General features: G+C 39.9%; 1 protein-coding gene across 10 annotated transcripts in view; it reads left to right on the forward strand.

The window, feature by feature from the left end:
• LOC131134245 (teneurin-3) overlaps window positions 1-17072 on the forward strand; it is a 254858-nt gene that overhangs the window by 182637 nt on the left and 55149 nt on the right. For all 10 annotated transcript variants that reach the window (XM_058079310.1, XM_058079326.1, XM_058079334.1 and 7 more), the window contains 6 exons: window positions 1247-1366; window positions 1583-1715; window positions 1857-1985; window positions 7545-7676; window positions 7783-7918; window positions 14030-14173. In XM_058079310.1, coding sequence (XP_057935293.1) covers window positions 1247-1366; window positions 1583-1715; window positions 1857-1985; window positions 7545-7676; window positions 7783-7918; window positions 14030-14173 — 794 coding nt within the window. The remainder of the gene's footprint in view (window positions 1-1246; window positions 1367-1582; window positions 1716-1856; window positions 1986-7544; window positions 7677-7782; window positions 7919-14029; window positions 14174-17072) is intronic.

Genomic DNA, 17072 nt, shown 5'->3' on the forward strand with positions numbered 1-17072 from the left:
TCACAAGGGTCGCGGGAGTGCTGGAGCCTATCCCAGCTGTCTTCGGGCATTCCCACTCACATTCATACCTATGGACAATTTGGAGTGGCTAATTAACCTAGCATGTTTTTTTTTTGGAATGTGGGAGGAAACCGGAGTACCCGGAGAAAACCCACGCATGCACGGGGAGAACATGCAAACTCCACACAGAGATGGCCGAGAGTGGAATTGAACCCGGGTCTCCTAGCTGTGGGGCTTACGTGCTAACCACTCATCTACCGTGCAACCCCAAATAAGGATAAAGGGCATAGAAAATGAATGAATAATAATTATTAGCATTTTTTAAATTTTCAAATTGTAATAGAATTTCTGCTGACAATGCAAAGCAATGGAATGGCACATATCGTGGAACAATTTCCTTGGTATTTATTAATTTTTTTGTGTATTCTGGCTGCCATCATTCATTTCAATGGGTTTCATCTGCAAAGAAACAAAACTATGTCTTTATCAGATGCTACAGAGTGTACATTTTTTGGAGCACCCTGTATAATGGTTTCTCTTAGGGTAATTATTTGCATAAAAATTATCTCTCAGTTCATATTGGTATCTGCCATTCTGCTGATGAAGATATTGTTGATGATGATAGAAGCGATGATGTGCTCCACATAGCAACAGGTTTGCTGGCTCAGCTCAGTCATTATGTCCGCAGTATGGGATTATATCCAAGTTTGGCCTCTGGATTGTAAATATGAGTAACAGAGGGTTTTAATAATTTGACACGATGAAAGCACGGCAGCCATGAAGCTCGGGGGTTGGTTTTATTAGCATGCAGGTAGCCTTGTCTCGCTGTCACTGCACACATTGTCAGGAGCCAAAAGGCAAAACAATGCACTTCATAATAAAAACACCCTGCGGTACATTGTGTCAGATGCTATCTACGTATTGAAATAAAGTATCTTCAGTCTGCAATGAAAGAGCTGGTTATGTCAGGGTTATGAAGTAAGGCGTCTTACTTTAATTAGTCATTATTTTTTTTTGAGTGACTAAATGAATAAATATGACTTATTTTGGATCAGCAGTGTTTATTTATGAAATGCATACGGTGTCATCACAATAAAGGACGTATATATTGTGTTCACTCGTTACACGAGATATGATCTGACATTATTGGTATTAGTAATGAAGCACTGGACCATATCGGTATATTGAATATAAAAATCCTACATCGAGCATCTCTAATACTATCTTTTGGTTTGTCTTCCTTCAGCTTGGTGTCAATAATCCGGGGCCAGGTTTTGACCGCAGATGGAACGCCTCTGATTGGAGTCAATGTGTCGTTTGTTCACTACCCTGAACATGGACACACTGTTACACGCAAAGATGGCATGTATGTATGCTGTATGATGAATATAATACATGTATTTATATTTGGTTCCAATGCGTCATCCCTTATTATAGTATCTATCTGCCTCAGTGAGTATGCACACATTTATGACGATTAGCCTACAATGCTAGCATTATCGTGTTAAATGTGTACATGTTTGAAACCCTTGGTTAAACAATCGACTTAAGTGTAGTGACATTTCTACTCAATGTGCCGTAGGTTTGATTTGTTGGCCAACGGTGGAGCCTCCCTTACATTGAGCTTTGAACGTTCCCCGTTCATGACCCAGTACAGAACCGTGTGGGTGCCTTGGAATGTCTTTTACGTGATGGACACACTGGCTATGAAGAAGGTGAGTCGTACTTTGATCCGATCCGCTTTACTCTCAAAAAATGGATGGTTTTTTGACATGTGTTGCCGATGTCGATGAATCGGTGAGTAAAAGGAAAGACTGATTGACATTGATTGACATGTGTACAATGTCCGTTTTTAGGAGGAGAATGACATCCCAAGCTGTGACCTGAGCGGTTTCATCAGACCCAGCCCTGTTATTGTCACACCCCCTTTGTCTATGTTCTTCAGAAGTTCACCTGAGGATGGGCCCATCATACCTGAAACACAAGTAAGCTATATGGACTTTTTAAGACGTCCGGACCTCAGTACCGGGGGTATTTGTAGTATTAACTTCTGAGCGACCCTTGTATCGATAGCCATCTAACTGGAAGAACGTCACTTAAAAGCGAAATCGCAATTTTAGGAATACAGAAGCCAATTAAATTCCTTTATGGCTACAACTCACTGAAGAAGCAGCTTCATTTAGAATTATCCCTTTGCTTTCATACTAAGACCATCCATGTAGACCAGGGGTGCTCATTAAGTCGATCGCGAGCTACCGGTCGATCGCGGAGGTGGTACTGGTCGATCGCTGGTCGATCGCGGCGTGACATTAAAAAAATATCATCCCAGCATCAATGCCGTCACTTGATTGATATACAGGGCAGCCATTCAGATGACAACTGAATGTTGCCCTTCGGGCGACCAATCAAATCAAACAACGTCTCTAAGTGCAGCAGAACTTACGATGTCAGCCTATCATCCATCCCCGTTACTTGATTGACATACAGGACAACCAATCAGATGACAACTGAATTTTGACCTTTAGGTCACCGCTCATGCGTAAACAACGATGCAAAGTGCTAAGCTAGTCGGCGAATTGCGAGATTTTAAAGCCCTCGCTAAAGTTTATGGTCACTAAAATGAGTGAAGGAGCTGGACCAAGTAAAAAGGCAAAAACATATCACTTCCATACGGAATGGGAGGTGGACTTTTTTTTCACAATGTACATGAACATTTGGAAGTGTGCTTGAGGCTGGCTATCAGCAGCTACTGTCCGGACTATGCATCCCTGGCTGGTTCAATTCCGTGCAAGTCATCAAAGTAAACTCAGGTAATTACAAAAAATGTTAATAGTTAATTATGTGTGTTTTGCAATATTGGCTCATTTGGTTATGTAAGGTACATCAACATACATTGTACGTACAAATAATCCTCAATACATTTGAAAATAAATAGATGTTTTGCATTTTTGTAGTGGGTAGATCATTTTGACTCGGTCATTTTAAAAGTAGCTCGCATGCTGAAAAAGTGTGAGCACCCCTGATGTAGACCTTTCACACAAAAATCTTATTTATTTAGTCTTTTTCCAGCAAAATGGCCCTCTTAGGTCCAGGTTTGAAGAGGTTAACTAGAAGGACAGATGGAGGTATGGGGGAAGGACGGGATCTTTTGGTTGGGTTGCTCTCCAAAGGTGTTCGACGATACATATTAATGAAGGGCAACAAATTAACTGCATCCATCATGCCGGCATGCCAAACGGTGCATAAACATGATGACATTTATTGTTTTTCACCATATGGTGTTGATTTCAACGAATGCTCCAAAAGTATCTTTGAAAGACGCAGACAACAAGCGGAACTGAGAAGTCAAGGTCATACTGTCGTTGTGTCAACCTTTTCTGCCAGCGCTTTTGCATGTTGTCATCCCTCGTTTATAGCGATTAAATTGATAAATTAATATTGGATTTAATGTTAATAAATAGTATCTTTGTAGTTATAGCATATAAAACATATTTAGGACTTTCTAAACACAGATTATAGACATGAAATAAAAACACTATGGGTTTACACATTGCACAACCCTTATGCTGCAGGGACTGGAGACGGCCCCTAGCTAGCAAACTAGCAAGCTAGAGCGCCAACCAGTTAGCTTCAACATGATTTCTTCTAAACTTAAGCCAAAAGCCTTTACCACTTCCACACGGAATGGGAGGAGAATTTTTTTTTTTTTCTATCATGCCGGACATGTTGGAGTACGCTCATGTCTCGTCAATGTTTTGTGTCATTACTGCCGCCTAGTGACCAGAATACTATATTACAATGTTTGACACTCGGGATGGTTTTTCACCATTTCTCTACAGAGAAATACTGTACATGTGTTCTTGAGCAGGGGGACCTTGAAGGCACCCCAGGATCTCGATCCATTACAGCAAATTACAGTTCCTAATGCTTTTCTTGGTGACTGTGCTCCCAACTCCCTTGGCATCAAGCTTCTGCTCCTCTCATATTATTCTGGGCTTGTCCCACATCTTTCCCACAATCATTCTTCCTCTACCAGGAGAAGTGTTGCATGGAGCTCTAGAGTGACGCCAATGGATTGATTATATTGCATCAATAGTGGTGTCTTTGTCATCAAGTGTCCTGCTGACGGTATCGTAGTCCATCCCGTCCATTCCAGTCTGGTGCAGTTCTACAATCTTTTTGACAAGCTCTTTGGCCTATGGTGGTTGAACGATTTCAAGCTTTGTTCTGGACTACCAGGGACAAAGACAAATAACACAATCAATGATGCAACAGCTGAGAATGTGTGGCTGTTGAGTGGTTTCTCTTGGAAACTAATTGCACATTCCCACACACACTTAGAGCCCGACCCGGCCCGTAATTGTCCATAGGCCTAATAGCACGTTTCTCCGGGTAGCCAACGGAGGCTCTCATCATGGTCCAATGTCACTGCACACACACACAAATGTTCCACTGGTCTGTTTGTGGTTGCAAACGTGATGGTAAGCATGAAACCAACAGTATGTACAGTATATGTATAATATATTTTACCGAGTTGTCATGTTGTTTTACCACGACAGCAGATGACCAAACCACAGCATGGTTCGGTATCGGTACGCCATAAGAATGATTCAGTACATACATACCTCGGTTTTAAGGTCATGCAAACACAAATCTAATGAATCTGCTTTTTAGCTTAGGAGGACCCAGATCCAGTACAGAGGAAGGAAGTGAAAAGGGCAGTCTTAAATGAAATGCTATGGATCCGAAGTGAACACTAAAGGACTGGCTAATGAAAAGGCTATAGCACGGTTGAAACATAGAAGACGTTCCCAATGGAGTTTTCAACAGTGTCCATTTTTGGAAAGAGTTTTTAACGTAATCCCAACAAATCGTTGAACCGGAGACAGAGTTACTTCCAAAATGTGTAAACAGATTACATTCCTGTGTTTGAATGTTTGTTTATTTTAATGAAAAGGTAGTCACTCGAAAAAAAAATGTCAGTCATTATGACATGCATTTCCATATCCAACTTCTATTACTATCTGTAATGTTCTGTAATGTTCTACTGGCTAAATACAAGGATGAAGAGTCTTGAACCAGTCATGATGTGCTATACATATCACTATATTGACACTTACTATGGTACCCATTATGGCATTGGATGCTCATATCACCTAGTACTTCGGTACAAAGTGCATTATTAAAAAAAAAAAAACTAAAAAAAAAAAAACTGTATTTTGGAAAGCAGGAAGTGAACAAATGTAAGAGTTAGTGATTGTAAAAGTACCAGATGGAGGGGTAGGATTTAATAAGCTTTGCTTCTTCCTACTCCTTTTGGACATGTGGAACTGGGAACTGATTATGGGATGCACTCAATTGGAATCTGATGCATGTTCAAATGAAATTAAACCATTACCATTACCAATTTGGGCACCCCTAGTTTACACAAGCTGGTTCTACTCGCTGCAAAATCTAGCAACGGCGTGGGCCTCCTTTCGGTGCCAGTCAGCCAATGTCATGATAAACCTTCCACATTGCCGCTATTCTGTAGTGATTTAAAGTTGGTCACCCCTGTGGGGAGCCTTCAGCACCGGCCCGCCTTCGCCTGTTGGCAAAGCAGCGTCTTTCAGTGTCCAGTGAAAAAGTATCACATTTAAAGGACCGGATACCAAAGTCACCCTGATCCTCAACAGGTCAAGGATTTACGATATGCTGTGCGTGTCCTGACGTAAATCAAAGCAGTCCTCCTGCTTGTCCTTCACCTGCAGGTGCACTTGATAAAATATGTACTTGAACGTGCCTTCAAAGATCTAGCACAGGTGAGGCCGACTCTCGCCCGCTGTTAAGAGACATGACTTGAAAGGATGCTTCAAGTGCAGCCAGATTTCATTATCAACAGGCTTACCATATTTTCAAGTATAAATTAACAAAACATGCTTACCTCTGACTGTTTGATTTATTCATTTGACCTCGTAAGGAGCCAAAGACAATTGCGATAAAATGATGGTGGCTATAGCACAGACCAGGTGGAACACATTCAAGGCATTTGCAATGTTTTTTTTAATACATGCTAATTTATGTCCTGGATGTTTATGGCATCGTTCATTGAGAATTTATTTTTTTTTATAGCGCAAATGTACTTTAACTTGTATCATTGACACTGTGACACACTAGGTTTGTCTTATTAGTGTGTTTGCTAAGATGTATTTATTTTAACTTTTGGGAGATTATTTGGGAGTTTTCTATTGCTTTCTATAATAATAATATATGTATGGAAATATATATATATATTATTATTATTATATATATATATTATATTATATATATATTATATTTCCATTATATTACTAGTGAACAACAGATTTGTACATTTATAAGCCGCTATGAGTCACACATTTCCACTTCATAAAATAGCACATTGTGGCGCGTATGAGTCCACGAGGGTCGGGTCGCTCTTTATTTGACACGAGCCGATCATGAGCTATGAGATAACTCACTGTGCCATCAAAGAAATAATTCTAATATCATCACACAGTAACTTAACACTCAAAAGGTCGGTAAGAAATATACAATACAAAAAAAAACAATGCGAGTTTAGAATATTTTTAACAGCTTTCCATCACGCATTTCTTCACAGCAAAGCATTTCATTGGCCATGGGCACTGCAATAGGTCATTCAGCTGCCCCCTCACCCCTTGTTGGTTCTTTATTCATCGCACTGGTAATAGTTGACAAAGGGAGACATGAGACACACTATATTGCTTTAATTTTTTGGCTTGAATAAATATTAAAAACAAACTTAAAAAGACCAATGCACTAAAATACTGATTTTATTTTGTTTTTGTCCACTGCCGTCAACTATTGTCACGACAACAATGGGGTGTACCGCCGCCTCCTATTTGCGTGCCTAAGCAAATTCCAACTGATATAGTACTTCATTCCAGGACACAATTATAATTTTAATTTAATTATTTTATATATTTATAAGCATGACGTCTATAAAGACACACTTAGATGCCGGGGCGGGTCGCTCTTTATTTGACACGAGCCAATCATGAGCTATGAGATAACTCACTGTGCCATCAGAGAAATAATTCGAATATCATCACACAGTAACTTAACACTCAAAAGGTCGGTAAGAAATATACAATACAAAAAAACAATGCGAGTTTAGAATATTTTTAACAGCTTTCCATCACGCATTTCTTCACAGCAAAGCATTTCATTGGCCATGGGCACTGCAATAGTTCATTCAGCTGCCCCCTCTGGGGGGGGGGATCAAGACAAGCTAATAGTAAGGACCCTCTATAGCTCGTGATTGGCTCCTGCCAAAGAAAGAGCTATAGTTTTTACACTGACTCACAAGCAGTACAGTATTTAAATGATTATTAGTAGTTCTGAAGTGAAATTGGCCACAGTGCTGCATAAGCTAGAGGGTTCAAAGTTTAAAATATAAGTAACCGTGTACGAACAATTGCAATGCAGTCACATGCTAAAGCTATAAACCTCAGAGAAACGACTATTGTTTTACTATTTTGCTAAAAACACGTTTTGTCTTTCAGGTTTTACAAGAGGAAACCTCAATACCGGGCAGTGATCTCAACCTGATCTACCTGAGCTCAAGAGCTGCAGGATACAAACCGGTTCTCAAAGTCACCATGACACAGTCTTCAGTACCTTTCAACCTGATGAAGGTGAGATTTGAAGTATTTATATCAATGGGATGCCGACTCTTTTGTGTCGTATAGTCAGACCATATTGCGTGGAATTGAATACTAAAATATGCTTTTTTTCCTTCAGGTTCACCTTATGGTTGCGGTCGTAGGACGTCTTTTCCAGAAATGGTTCCCGGCCCAGCCAAATCTTTCTTACACTTTCATCTGGGACAAGACAGACGCTTTTGGCCAACGTGTTTATGGCCTATCAGAGGCAGTCGGTGAGTGTCTTACTAATTCTGATGTTTTCAGGTTTATGCTTTATAATAGCCGGACCAATAAGTCAACTGACATTTGAAAATGACTCCTGGAGATGACAGGGAAAGAGAAACATGCTGTAGTGCTGTGTTGACAAGAATGCCAGCTTTCTTTCCATGTCTCACAGTTGAAAATGTCAAATCTGTCGGTCACTGCTTTGCAACTCAAGGCGTGTTCAAATAATATGGACAGTCAATAGCAGCAGGGGCCTCCATACGAGTTGGCCGGGGGCCTTTGCCAAAATAGGATTTACTTCCTGGGATTATGTTCAGCGACGAGCCAGTACTGCCCATAACAAGGCTGCTTGTTGTGTCATGGTTATTCTGTTTTCATATTTTCTAGTGTGCCTCTAATATTTCTTGCTTTGGCATTAAAAATAATTCTACACTGTCGAAGATTCACAATTGCATCCCTGGAAATTCTTTAAAAGGAGAACACATTTAATCATTTGTAGATTCTGGACATTGGAGCTAATTTTACCCCCTTCCAAAGATGTGAACATACCATAATTTATATGCTAGGTTTTGTTTTAACAGACAAAGAAAGTGTAAATAAATTCAGGAAGAATAAGGTTAGAGAAATAAGAAGTACTTAATTTCACAACTATAGACACAGGGAGATTTTTCAAATACTTCCAAACATAAATTATAAATACTTTTTCCAAACAGTGCGTTGACATGACTAGTTAAAAAGTGACGAACAGTCACAGTACGATGACTAGTTAAACAGTAGCCTCCTCTTCCTCCTCTTCCTGATCATTAAAACCACCCAAATCATCTTGACAAGCATCACAATTGAACAACCTCATAATTTCTTTGTCACACACTTTGTCAGCCTCCCTCTTTATCCCGCTCTCTCTTTGTCAATCTTGCTTAGCCATTAAGCTCGAGCTATCCTCTTCATTCAGTCCAGACTCTCGGAACCTGTTGGTGATAGTGGACGGAAGCTCTAGTGCAGGGGTGCTCATTAAGTCGATCGCGAGCTACCGGTCGATCGCGGAGGTGGTACTGGTCGATCGCTGGTCGATCGCGGCGTGACATTACAAAAATATCATCCCAGCATCAATGCCGTCACTTGATTGATATACAGGGCAGCCATTCAGATGACAACTGAATGTTGCCCTTCGGGCGACCAATCAAATCAAACAACGTCTCTAAGTGCAGCAGAACTTACGATGTCAGCCTATCATCCATCCCCGTTACTTGATTGACATACAGGACAACCAGTCAGATGACAACTGAATTTTGACCTTTAGGTCACCGCTCATGCGTAAACAACGATGCAAAGTGCTAAGCTAGTCGGCGAATTGCGAGATTTTAAGCCCTCGCTAAAGTTTATGGTCACTAAAATGAGTGAAGTAGCTGGACCAAGTAAAAAGGCAAAAACATATCACTTCCATACGGATATGGAATATTATACGGATATTGTGATACGGATATTATCCATGACTGATAAACATTTGGAAGTGTGCTTGAGGCTGGCTATCAGCAGCTACTGTCCGGACTATGCATCCCTGGCTGGTTCAATTCAGTGCAAGTCATCAAAGTAAACTCAGGTAATTACAAAAAATGTTAATAGTTAATTATGTGTGTTTTGCAATATTGGCTCATTTGGTTATGTAAGGTACATCAACATACATTGTACGTACAAATAATCCTCAATACATTTGAAAATAAATAGATGTTTTGCATTTTTGTAGTGGGTAGATCATTTTGACTCGGTCATTTTAAAAGTAGCTCGCATGCTGAAAAAGTGTGAGCACCCCTGTGCTAGGTTTTGTTTTAACAGACAAAGAAAGTGTAAATAAATTCAGGAAGAATAAGGTTAGAGAAATAAGAAGTACCTAATTTCACAACTATAGACACAGGAAGATTCTTTTAACTTCCAAACATAAATTATGAATACTTTCTCCAAACAGTGCGTTGACATGACTAGTTAAACAGTGACGAACAGCCACAGTACGATGACTAGTTAAACAGTAGCCTCCTCTTCCTCCTCTTCCTGATCATTAAAACCACCCAAATCATCTTGACAAGCATCACAATTGAACAACCTCATAATTTCTTTGTCACACACTTTGTCAGCCTCCCTCTTTATCCCGCTCTCTCTTTGTCAATCTTGCTTAGCCATTTAGCTCCATTCAGTCCAGACTCTCGGAAACCCGTTGGTGACAGTGGACGGAAGCTCTAGTGATTCAACACTTGATCAAACTTACTAGAAACGTGTCGTGATGTTAGCATGATGTTATCACTCATCCATGTCATTACATCCTGAAGCAGAAGCACAGAAAATTACAGTACTTGTAGTTGGAGGGATTTTAGTCAGGGAAATATTCCAAAACAGAACGTTTCTACTTCCTATGTTGGACAGAAGGGGTGGTGTTGTTGGCCTCATACTCGCCATTTCTCTGTCTCTAAGCGAGTCCAATCCACTTGATGCCAAAGACCTCCAGCTTTGTCTGAGTCATTCAGGTGTCGATTGTCGGACTTGAGATAAATACCTGTGTCTTCTTGAACGGGGGGCTTTGCAGGCACTGCTGGATCTCAGTCCATTACAGCAAAGTGTGTTCCTAATGTTTTTTCTTGCTGACTGTGCTCCCAACTCCCTTGACATCTTTAACCATTTCTTCCCTTGTAATGCTGGGCTGGTCTCTCACTTTTCTCACAATTATCCTTAGCCCTACCAGGTAAAAGCTTCTTACCGATGGTCAATCTTGTCCCTGAGGTCCTTTGGAAGTTCTTTGGATTTGCTCATGGTGTCTCAGTGCCTTCAGTGTCTTAAGATTTGAGTACTTTCCTGAAGAGAGAGGACTAATGTGTGTCGATGGGGGTCTATGAGGAGGCAGAATACTTGCTGGTTGGTTGGGGATCAATACTTATTTCACTTAGATACAAACAGGACAGCAGGGTATATCAGTATGAATATGAAACGACACAAAGGACCCAACAATAAGAATGCCTAAAAAACAAAACTTCTAATCAATGTAACTTATGTACGATATACACTAAATTGGCTGGCCAGCCACAGTGAAGACATTGGAAGGGAAATGGCTCTGACATAATGGGCCAGTTAACCCTCTGACACTCTCTGAGTCAAGCAAAAAATACCCCGCAGGCATGCCCTTGTGGTGAGTTATGCAGTTAGTAGACGAGACGGTCTCATTGGGTTCAGCGTTAAGAAGATTCACGACTGTTTTGTCATGGTCTTAAATGTTTAGTGCATTTCTTATAGTGTTCATTTTCTGTTGGTTCTTTATTCATCGCACTGGTAATAGTTGACAAAGGGAGACATGAGACACACTATATTGCTTTAATTTTTTGGCTTGAATAAATATTAAAAACAAACTTAAAAAGACCAATGCACTAAAATACTGATTTTATTTTGTTTTTGTCCACTGCCGTCAACTATTGTCACGACAACGATGGGGTGTACCGCCGTCCCCTATTTGCGTGCCTAAGCAAGTTCCAACTGATATAGTACTTCATTCCAGGACACAATTATAATTGTAATTTAATTATTTGATATATTTATAAGCATGAAGTCTATAAAGACACACTTATATGCATATTTTCCACATATTATTGATTATTAATTCAGTTAGCCTGGATGAATTAGACACACCAGGCTACTGAAACGCCTCACTCCACCCAAAAACTGTTTAGCCTGTCTTCTGTGCCGACCAACCTCGTTAGGTAAATTAAAATAGCAGCCCCTCTCCTGTACATCGCTCGGACCCATTACATTAAATTTTAATTGCAATAACTAGCTAATAGATTTATGAAAATACTGATTTGCTAGTGGATATTTGTCATAAAAGCAAGGAAATCAACTCATCTCCATAGCAATGGAAAATGTGGACTTTGTCGTGGACACAACTTTGTGCCTTTTAAAGTTTCAAGTTTTATTTTATGTCTTTACTATATAAACAATGATGGCAAGATGCAGTGCCAGGAAGCCATGGAGGGTTTTTTTTTTTTTTGGAGTTAGTGGAGTCTGACCTCGTGTGACCAGGGGTCTCCAGATGAAACGCCTATGGAACACCGAATCGTAACTTTTGAGAATACTACATTTTGTAGTATCATTGTGAAATTTTAAATATGATTTGGTAAGGTGCACAAAAATACTGTAGTTACTGAAGAACTAATGAAGAACTAATGAGTAGTGGTTAGGGTTAGGCAGGTCCGTTGCGACTGTAATTTTGAGTATCTTTTTGTAAAGTATTACCAGGTAACAAATCACGTTACAAATACATTATGGCTTCCAGTCCATTTTTCCAAAGTAGTTATTTTGAAGGCAAACATTTCTAAAAAAATATATATATAAATATATATATATATAATATATAACCTAAAAAAAAAACTCATTCCCAGAGTATTCAAATTCCCATTTTCAGTGTCAGCAGCACTTAGACTCATTCTTACTTGGAAGGGGAAAAAAATCAGCTTGTTAGTTTTCAAAGAGCCCAAATCCGTACTTCAACCCCAAATGGTTCAAGGACAGCGTAACATTTACTTTGGGTATGACTTTTTCAGGCATTTTAGCCCCCTCAAAATGCCGCAATTTGAAAGGGTTAATGCCCTCTAATTATGACGACAATTATCAAAATGTTGCCCATATGGAATTTCTTCTTCCTCCATGTTTTTGTAGCCTCCCCTCACTTTTCCTACTGTCAGACTCCCTTTAAATAACTCTAAATAACTATTCTAAATCGAATATGTTGCAACTGTCACACAATAGAATTTGGGTTGGGGGGGTTGTGGGGGGGTCCTGTCGGCTACATGACTGTTCAGTTCTGCAGCTGTGTGTGCGTCAGTGTATGATAGCGTGCACACTGATTTGGCGGGTGTCCCACCCTTGACATTACAGCATCGTAGTGACAGCAGACAGGTCTGACCAGAAGCCTCATTAAACCGTGTGTGTGTGTGTGTGTGTGTGTGTGTGTGTGTGTGTGTGTGTGTGTGTGTGTGTGTGTGTGTGTGTGTGTGTGTGTGCAATGGAGTGCCTTAGAGAGCCAACATCAGGAGTCAGTGGATTTTATAAAAACAGACGAATGGAGGTGGTCTTTCTACTGGTTTTTGTTGCCTTTTCTAACCTTTGGTTGAATCACTCACTTATTGGAAGTACTGACAGTCGCATGAAATAATAGTTCATACGTATTATTATACAGTAAACCTCGGATATATCGGATTCAATTGTTCCCACTGGTTTTGTCCGATATAAGCGAAATCCGTTAAAATACCACTTCCCAACTAAAAAAGTTGAGAAAAACAGCTTTTTGACACAAATTGTTTACTTATATGAGACTACAACATAAACAGCACAAAAAGGGTTGTTATATATAATTTTTTTTTTTGCAATAACAATGAACTACAGTAAACCTCGGATATATCGGATTCAATTGTTCCCACTGGTTTTGTCCGATATAAGCGAAATCTGTTATATGCATATACCGTAAAATGTCCGTTTTACGCATATATCGGATTTATATCCGGTATATGCGTAAATGGGATTTTATCCGTTATAAAAAGGCACTTCCTTGACTATGTTTCCAATGTACCTGGACTGGGCAATGAAAAGAGACGTAAGGTAATGAGAATTGAACTTTATTGGACTCTGAGCATAACAAATTGTTAATTAAGCTAGGCCCTGTTACGCCCGTCAGGCCTACGTTATTTCCAATAGTGAGGTTAAGATCTCATTCACTGCTGTGCTAGTATTATTGACGTCACTCACTTTTATATTTGTCCTAAATCTGGAGCCAGGAGAAAGACAATAGCCAGTGACATCAACAAGATTAGCATAACGATGCGGCCATCCCATATATGCCAGGGAAATTTCATGGAAATGCATTGGAACGGGACTGGAGATTTTGTCCGAAATAGGCGAAATCCGTTATAAAAAATCCGATATATGCAATGAATTTTTATTGGAAATGCATTACAGAAAAATCGCTTCTTTTTTATCTGTCCGTTGTGAGCGAATTTCCGATATATCCGAGTCCGATATATCCGAGGTTTACTGTAATATTAAATTCCTAGCTGAATAACTTACCCCTAACCTCTGTGTCTCCTTAGTGTCCGTGGGCTTTGAATACGAGTCCTGCCTGGACCTGATCCTGTGGGAGAAGAGAACGGCGGTGTTACAAGGCTATGAGATGGACGCCTCCAACATGGGAGGATGGACCCTGGATAAGCATCACATTCTGGATGTGCAAAACGGTAGGAGGCCGAATAGGAGCCATCCCACGCTGTACATACATTTACATAGATTTGGGGCTCAGTCCAGGAGGACCTCACCTTGGCCTTCAGAGATCAATTTTATAATCCTTAAAAAAAACAGGAGAGATGCTAATGTGTTTCCTGAGGCACCGTCACAGGCCATTCATATTGCCATGGTTCCTTCCCACCTCCCCCTCCTGGCCCCTGGGCGGTCGTGCTATTACCCCATTCTGCTCTTTTACTGCAATTTGTGGATTGTTTCCTGTCTTATTTCCAGTCAGGTTGTGAGTGTGGAGTATCGGTGACACCGTTGTCGTATTTGCTTAAGAAAGTACAATGAAAAAATATTTGAAAAAATTGCAATATACTAATATACTTTATTGCCCTGTGATTGGCTGGCCACCAGTCCAGGGTGTACCCCGCCTCTCCCCCAAAGACTCCAGCACCCCCAGCCACCCTTGTGAGGATAAGCGGTAGAAAATAAATGAACAAATGAATAATATACTTTACACTATGTTACACTCTTCTGTGCGTATGCTACCGGCCCTGCCTCCCCCCGCTGAGACAAAGAGACTGTATGACTGAAGGACTCACTTCGTTCATGCCGTTGTTCTATGGAAGAAACACGCCGAGGTGCTGAAAACGAGTTTAGAGACACAAGAAAAATAGACACACATGCACATAACCAACAAAATGATCTAGTTAATTTGATTTATTGTGTGATTAATTAATTAATTCCTGATCTTCTCAGGCCTGGTGCCCATGAGACAGTTCTTTTTATGAATACATTTTAATCTCAAGTGTTTTTTCATAGGTAATGTGTACTGTTTGTTAAATGTTTGCAGCCTTTCCGGGAATGCTGGCTTTTGAACTGTAGCAGCATTTCTTTTTCAATGGGGGGAAACTAGACTTTGTGTGAATGCACACCATTTTTGCGTTGTTGCGTTTGTATTTAATTTGTCGATGAAATGTTTTAGTGAACGTTGACTGTCAGGACGAAGACTGCAATCTTTTTTTTTTTTTTCCCAGATGGGAAAACTGCGTCAAGTAACTAATTTTTGAGGAGAGCAAGTTCGTTTTTCCTTTCATGTTGCAACCACTATCAAAGAAATTCAGCATACTTGCTTGATGGCGTTGATTGGCTCAGCTTGCTCATTATCTCCTAATTTCTACTACATTATTGCATTTCTCCTTCCGAGGCTCCTTTGCTGCTCTGCGTGTGAATGCTAAAGGCCCCGCCTCAAGTGACTGTATGTCTGGCAAGAGGTCTCACTTTTTTTTTTTTTTGATGGCTGCCACTGTTCTATGAAGCATCTCGGCGCTAAACCACACACACGGCTATGTATGGAGGCTGGGAAAATGATAGAGTTCATTTTCTTTTATCATGTCATTCATTTGTTTGTTTATCGTTATTCGTTTCTCATCACATTTCAATCTCGCGAGATCTCATTTTTATCCCACACTCGCGTGGACAGCGCCACAATCCCTAATTAAGACTCCCTGGAATTAGGAAATATTTTTTTTTTTCCATCTAGCTATTAAAAATAGACTATTCTTAGACATTCATAATAATAATAATAATCATATAGTGTTGACATCCAAATGACTATGCTTCAAAATGTATTCCTGTCTTCTTCTAATGGGCTCTCCCATGAATTATTATGTTGCTGTCTCATCTGCACGGCCTCAGAAGAACCTTGACTGCATCCATCATTTTATACCGTTAAGGAAGAGCAGAAATGACTGGCTGTCAGAGATGCGCTGGCATCCTAAAATATAGAGAGCGCCTCAGCAGGGGGGGTCAAAGTATTTGGCAAAATCATTTTAATGAATTGATTTGTTCCACAAATGATGTTTGCTTTATATAAAATCCAGCTTCATGATATGCCGCAATCTATACACCGGAGTCAAATATCACCCCAAGACATTAGCATCATCAGTACCTGATTGGCACCTGATTGGCACCTGAGACAAAAGGGAGAAAATGTGATGATTTGGTACAGTTGGTCCCCGGATGCAGACAACAGAAGCAGAGTATGAGAAAAAAGTCATATTTTTTTCAATATCTCACGTATAGTTGGAGAAGAATACAAAGTACTAAACAAAAACAGTAATTCCAAAACGGCGACAGGGGCATCAAATAGAGCACCGTACAAAAATAGAAACTAGATTACCCCGGGGCAGCGCTGGAGTGAATGAATAATGGCTTTCGGAGTAAAGTACTTGGGTTGTCTGCAAAGGCACAGTATATAAATCCAATCAACAGGTACAAAAAGTAACAGCTGTGTCAAAAGGACGACAGGAAAAAAAAAGCACTGAAAGCAAAGACGATAAATACCGGAGGTGGATCGGAAAGAGATGTAGCTCTCGCGGTAGTAGCGAGGGGTCAGGAGTGAAGTTCAATCCTCCGTCTGTCTGCTGCAGCTGCTGTGCTTAAAAGCACAACAAATTGACAGGTGACAGGACCCGTACCAAAAATAAGATGCTGTGCACGGTAAGGGAACCAATATAATATAAAAGGTAGAACGGGAACACGGAGCATAACGTCTCGGAGGTCGGACGGAATCTATTTGGGGAAGTTGGGTTGACCTCCTTCTTATTCAGAAACAAATATTTCCATAGAAAATGGTTGAATTTTTCTGTTCCGGGCTCAACCTAACACCATTCTAAAGCCTTTAATAACAAAAAAAATAACATTAATAACATAACGATAATTAATTAATAACATAAATAACATAACTAAATATTATTAACTAAATATAATATTAACTTAAATATTTTGTACAATTAAAATAATTTTTTTCTAAAATATATTCAGCAAATTTTACATATATTTTGCTTAAAGTGGGGCTAATTGAACTAAAATATAAATATAAAGAATTCCAAATATGTATTCAGA

This window comes from Doryrhamphus excisus, chromosome 1, assembly GCF_030265055.1.
Source record: "Doryrhamphus excisus isolate RoL2022-K1 chromosome 1, RoL_Dexc_1.0, whole genome shotgun sequence".
Lineage (NCBI taxonomy): Eukaryota > Metazoa > Chordata > Actinopteri > Syngnathiformes > Syngnathidae > Doryrhamphus > Doryrhamphus excisus.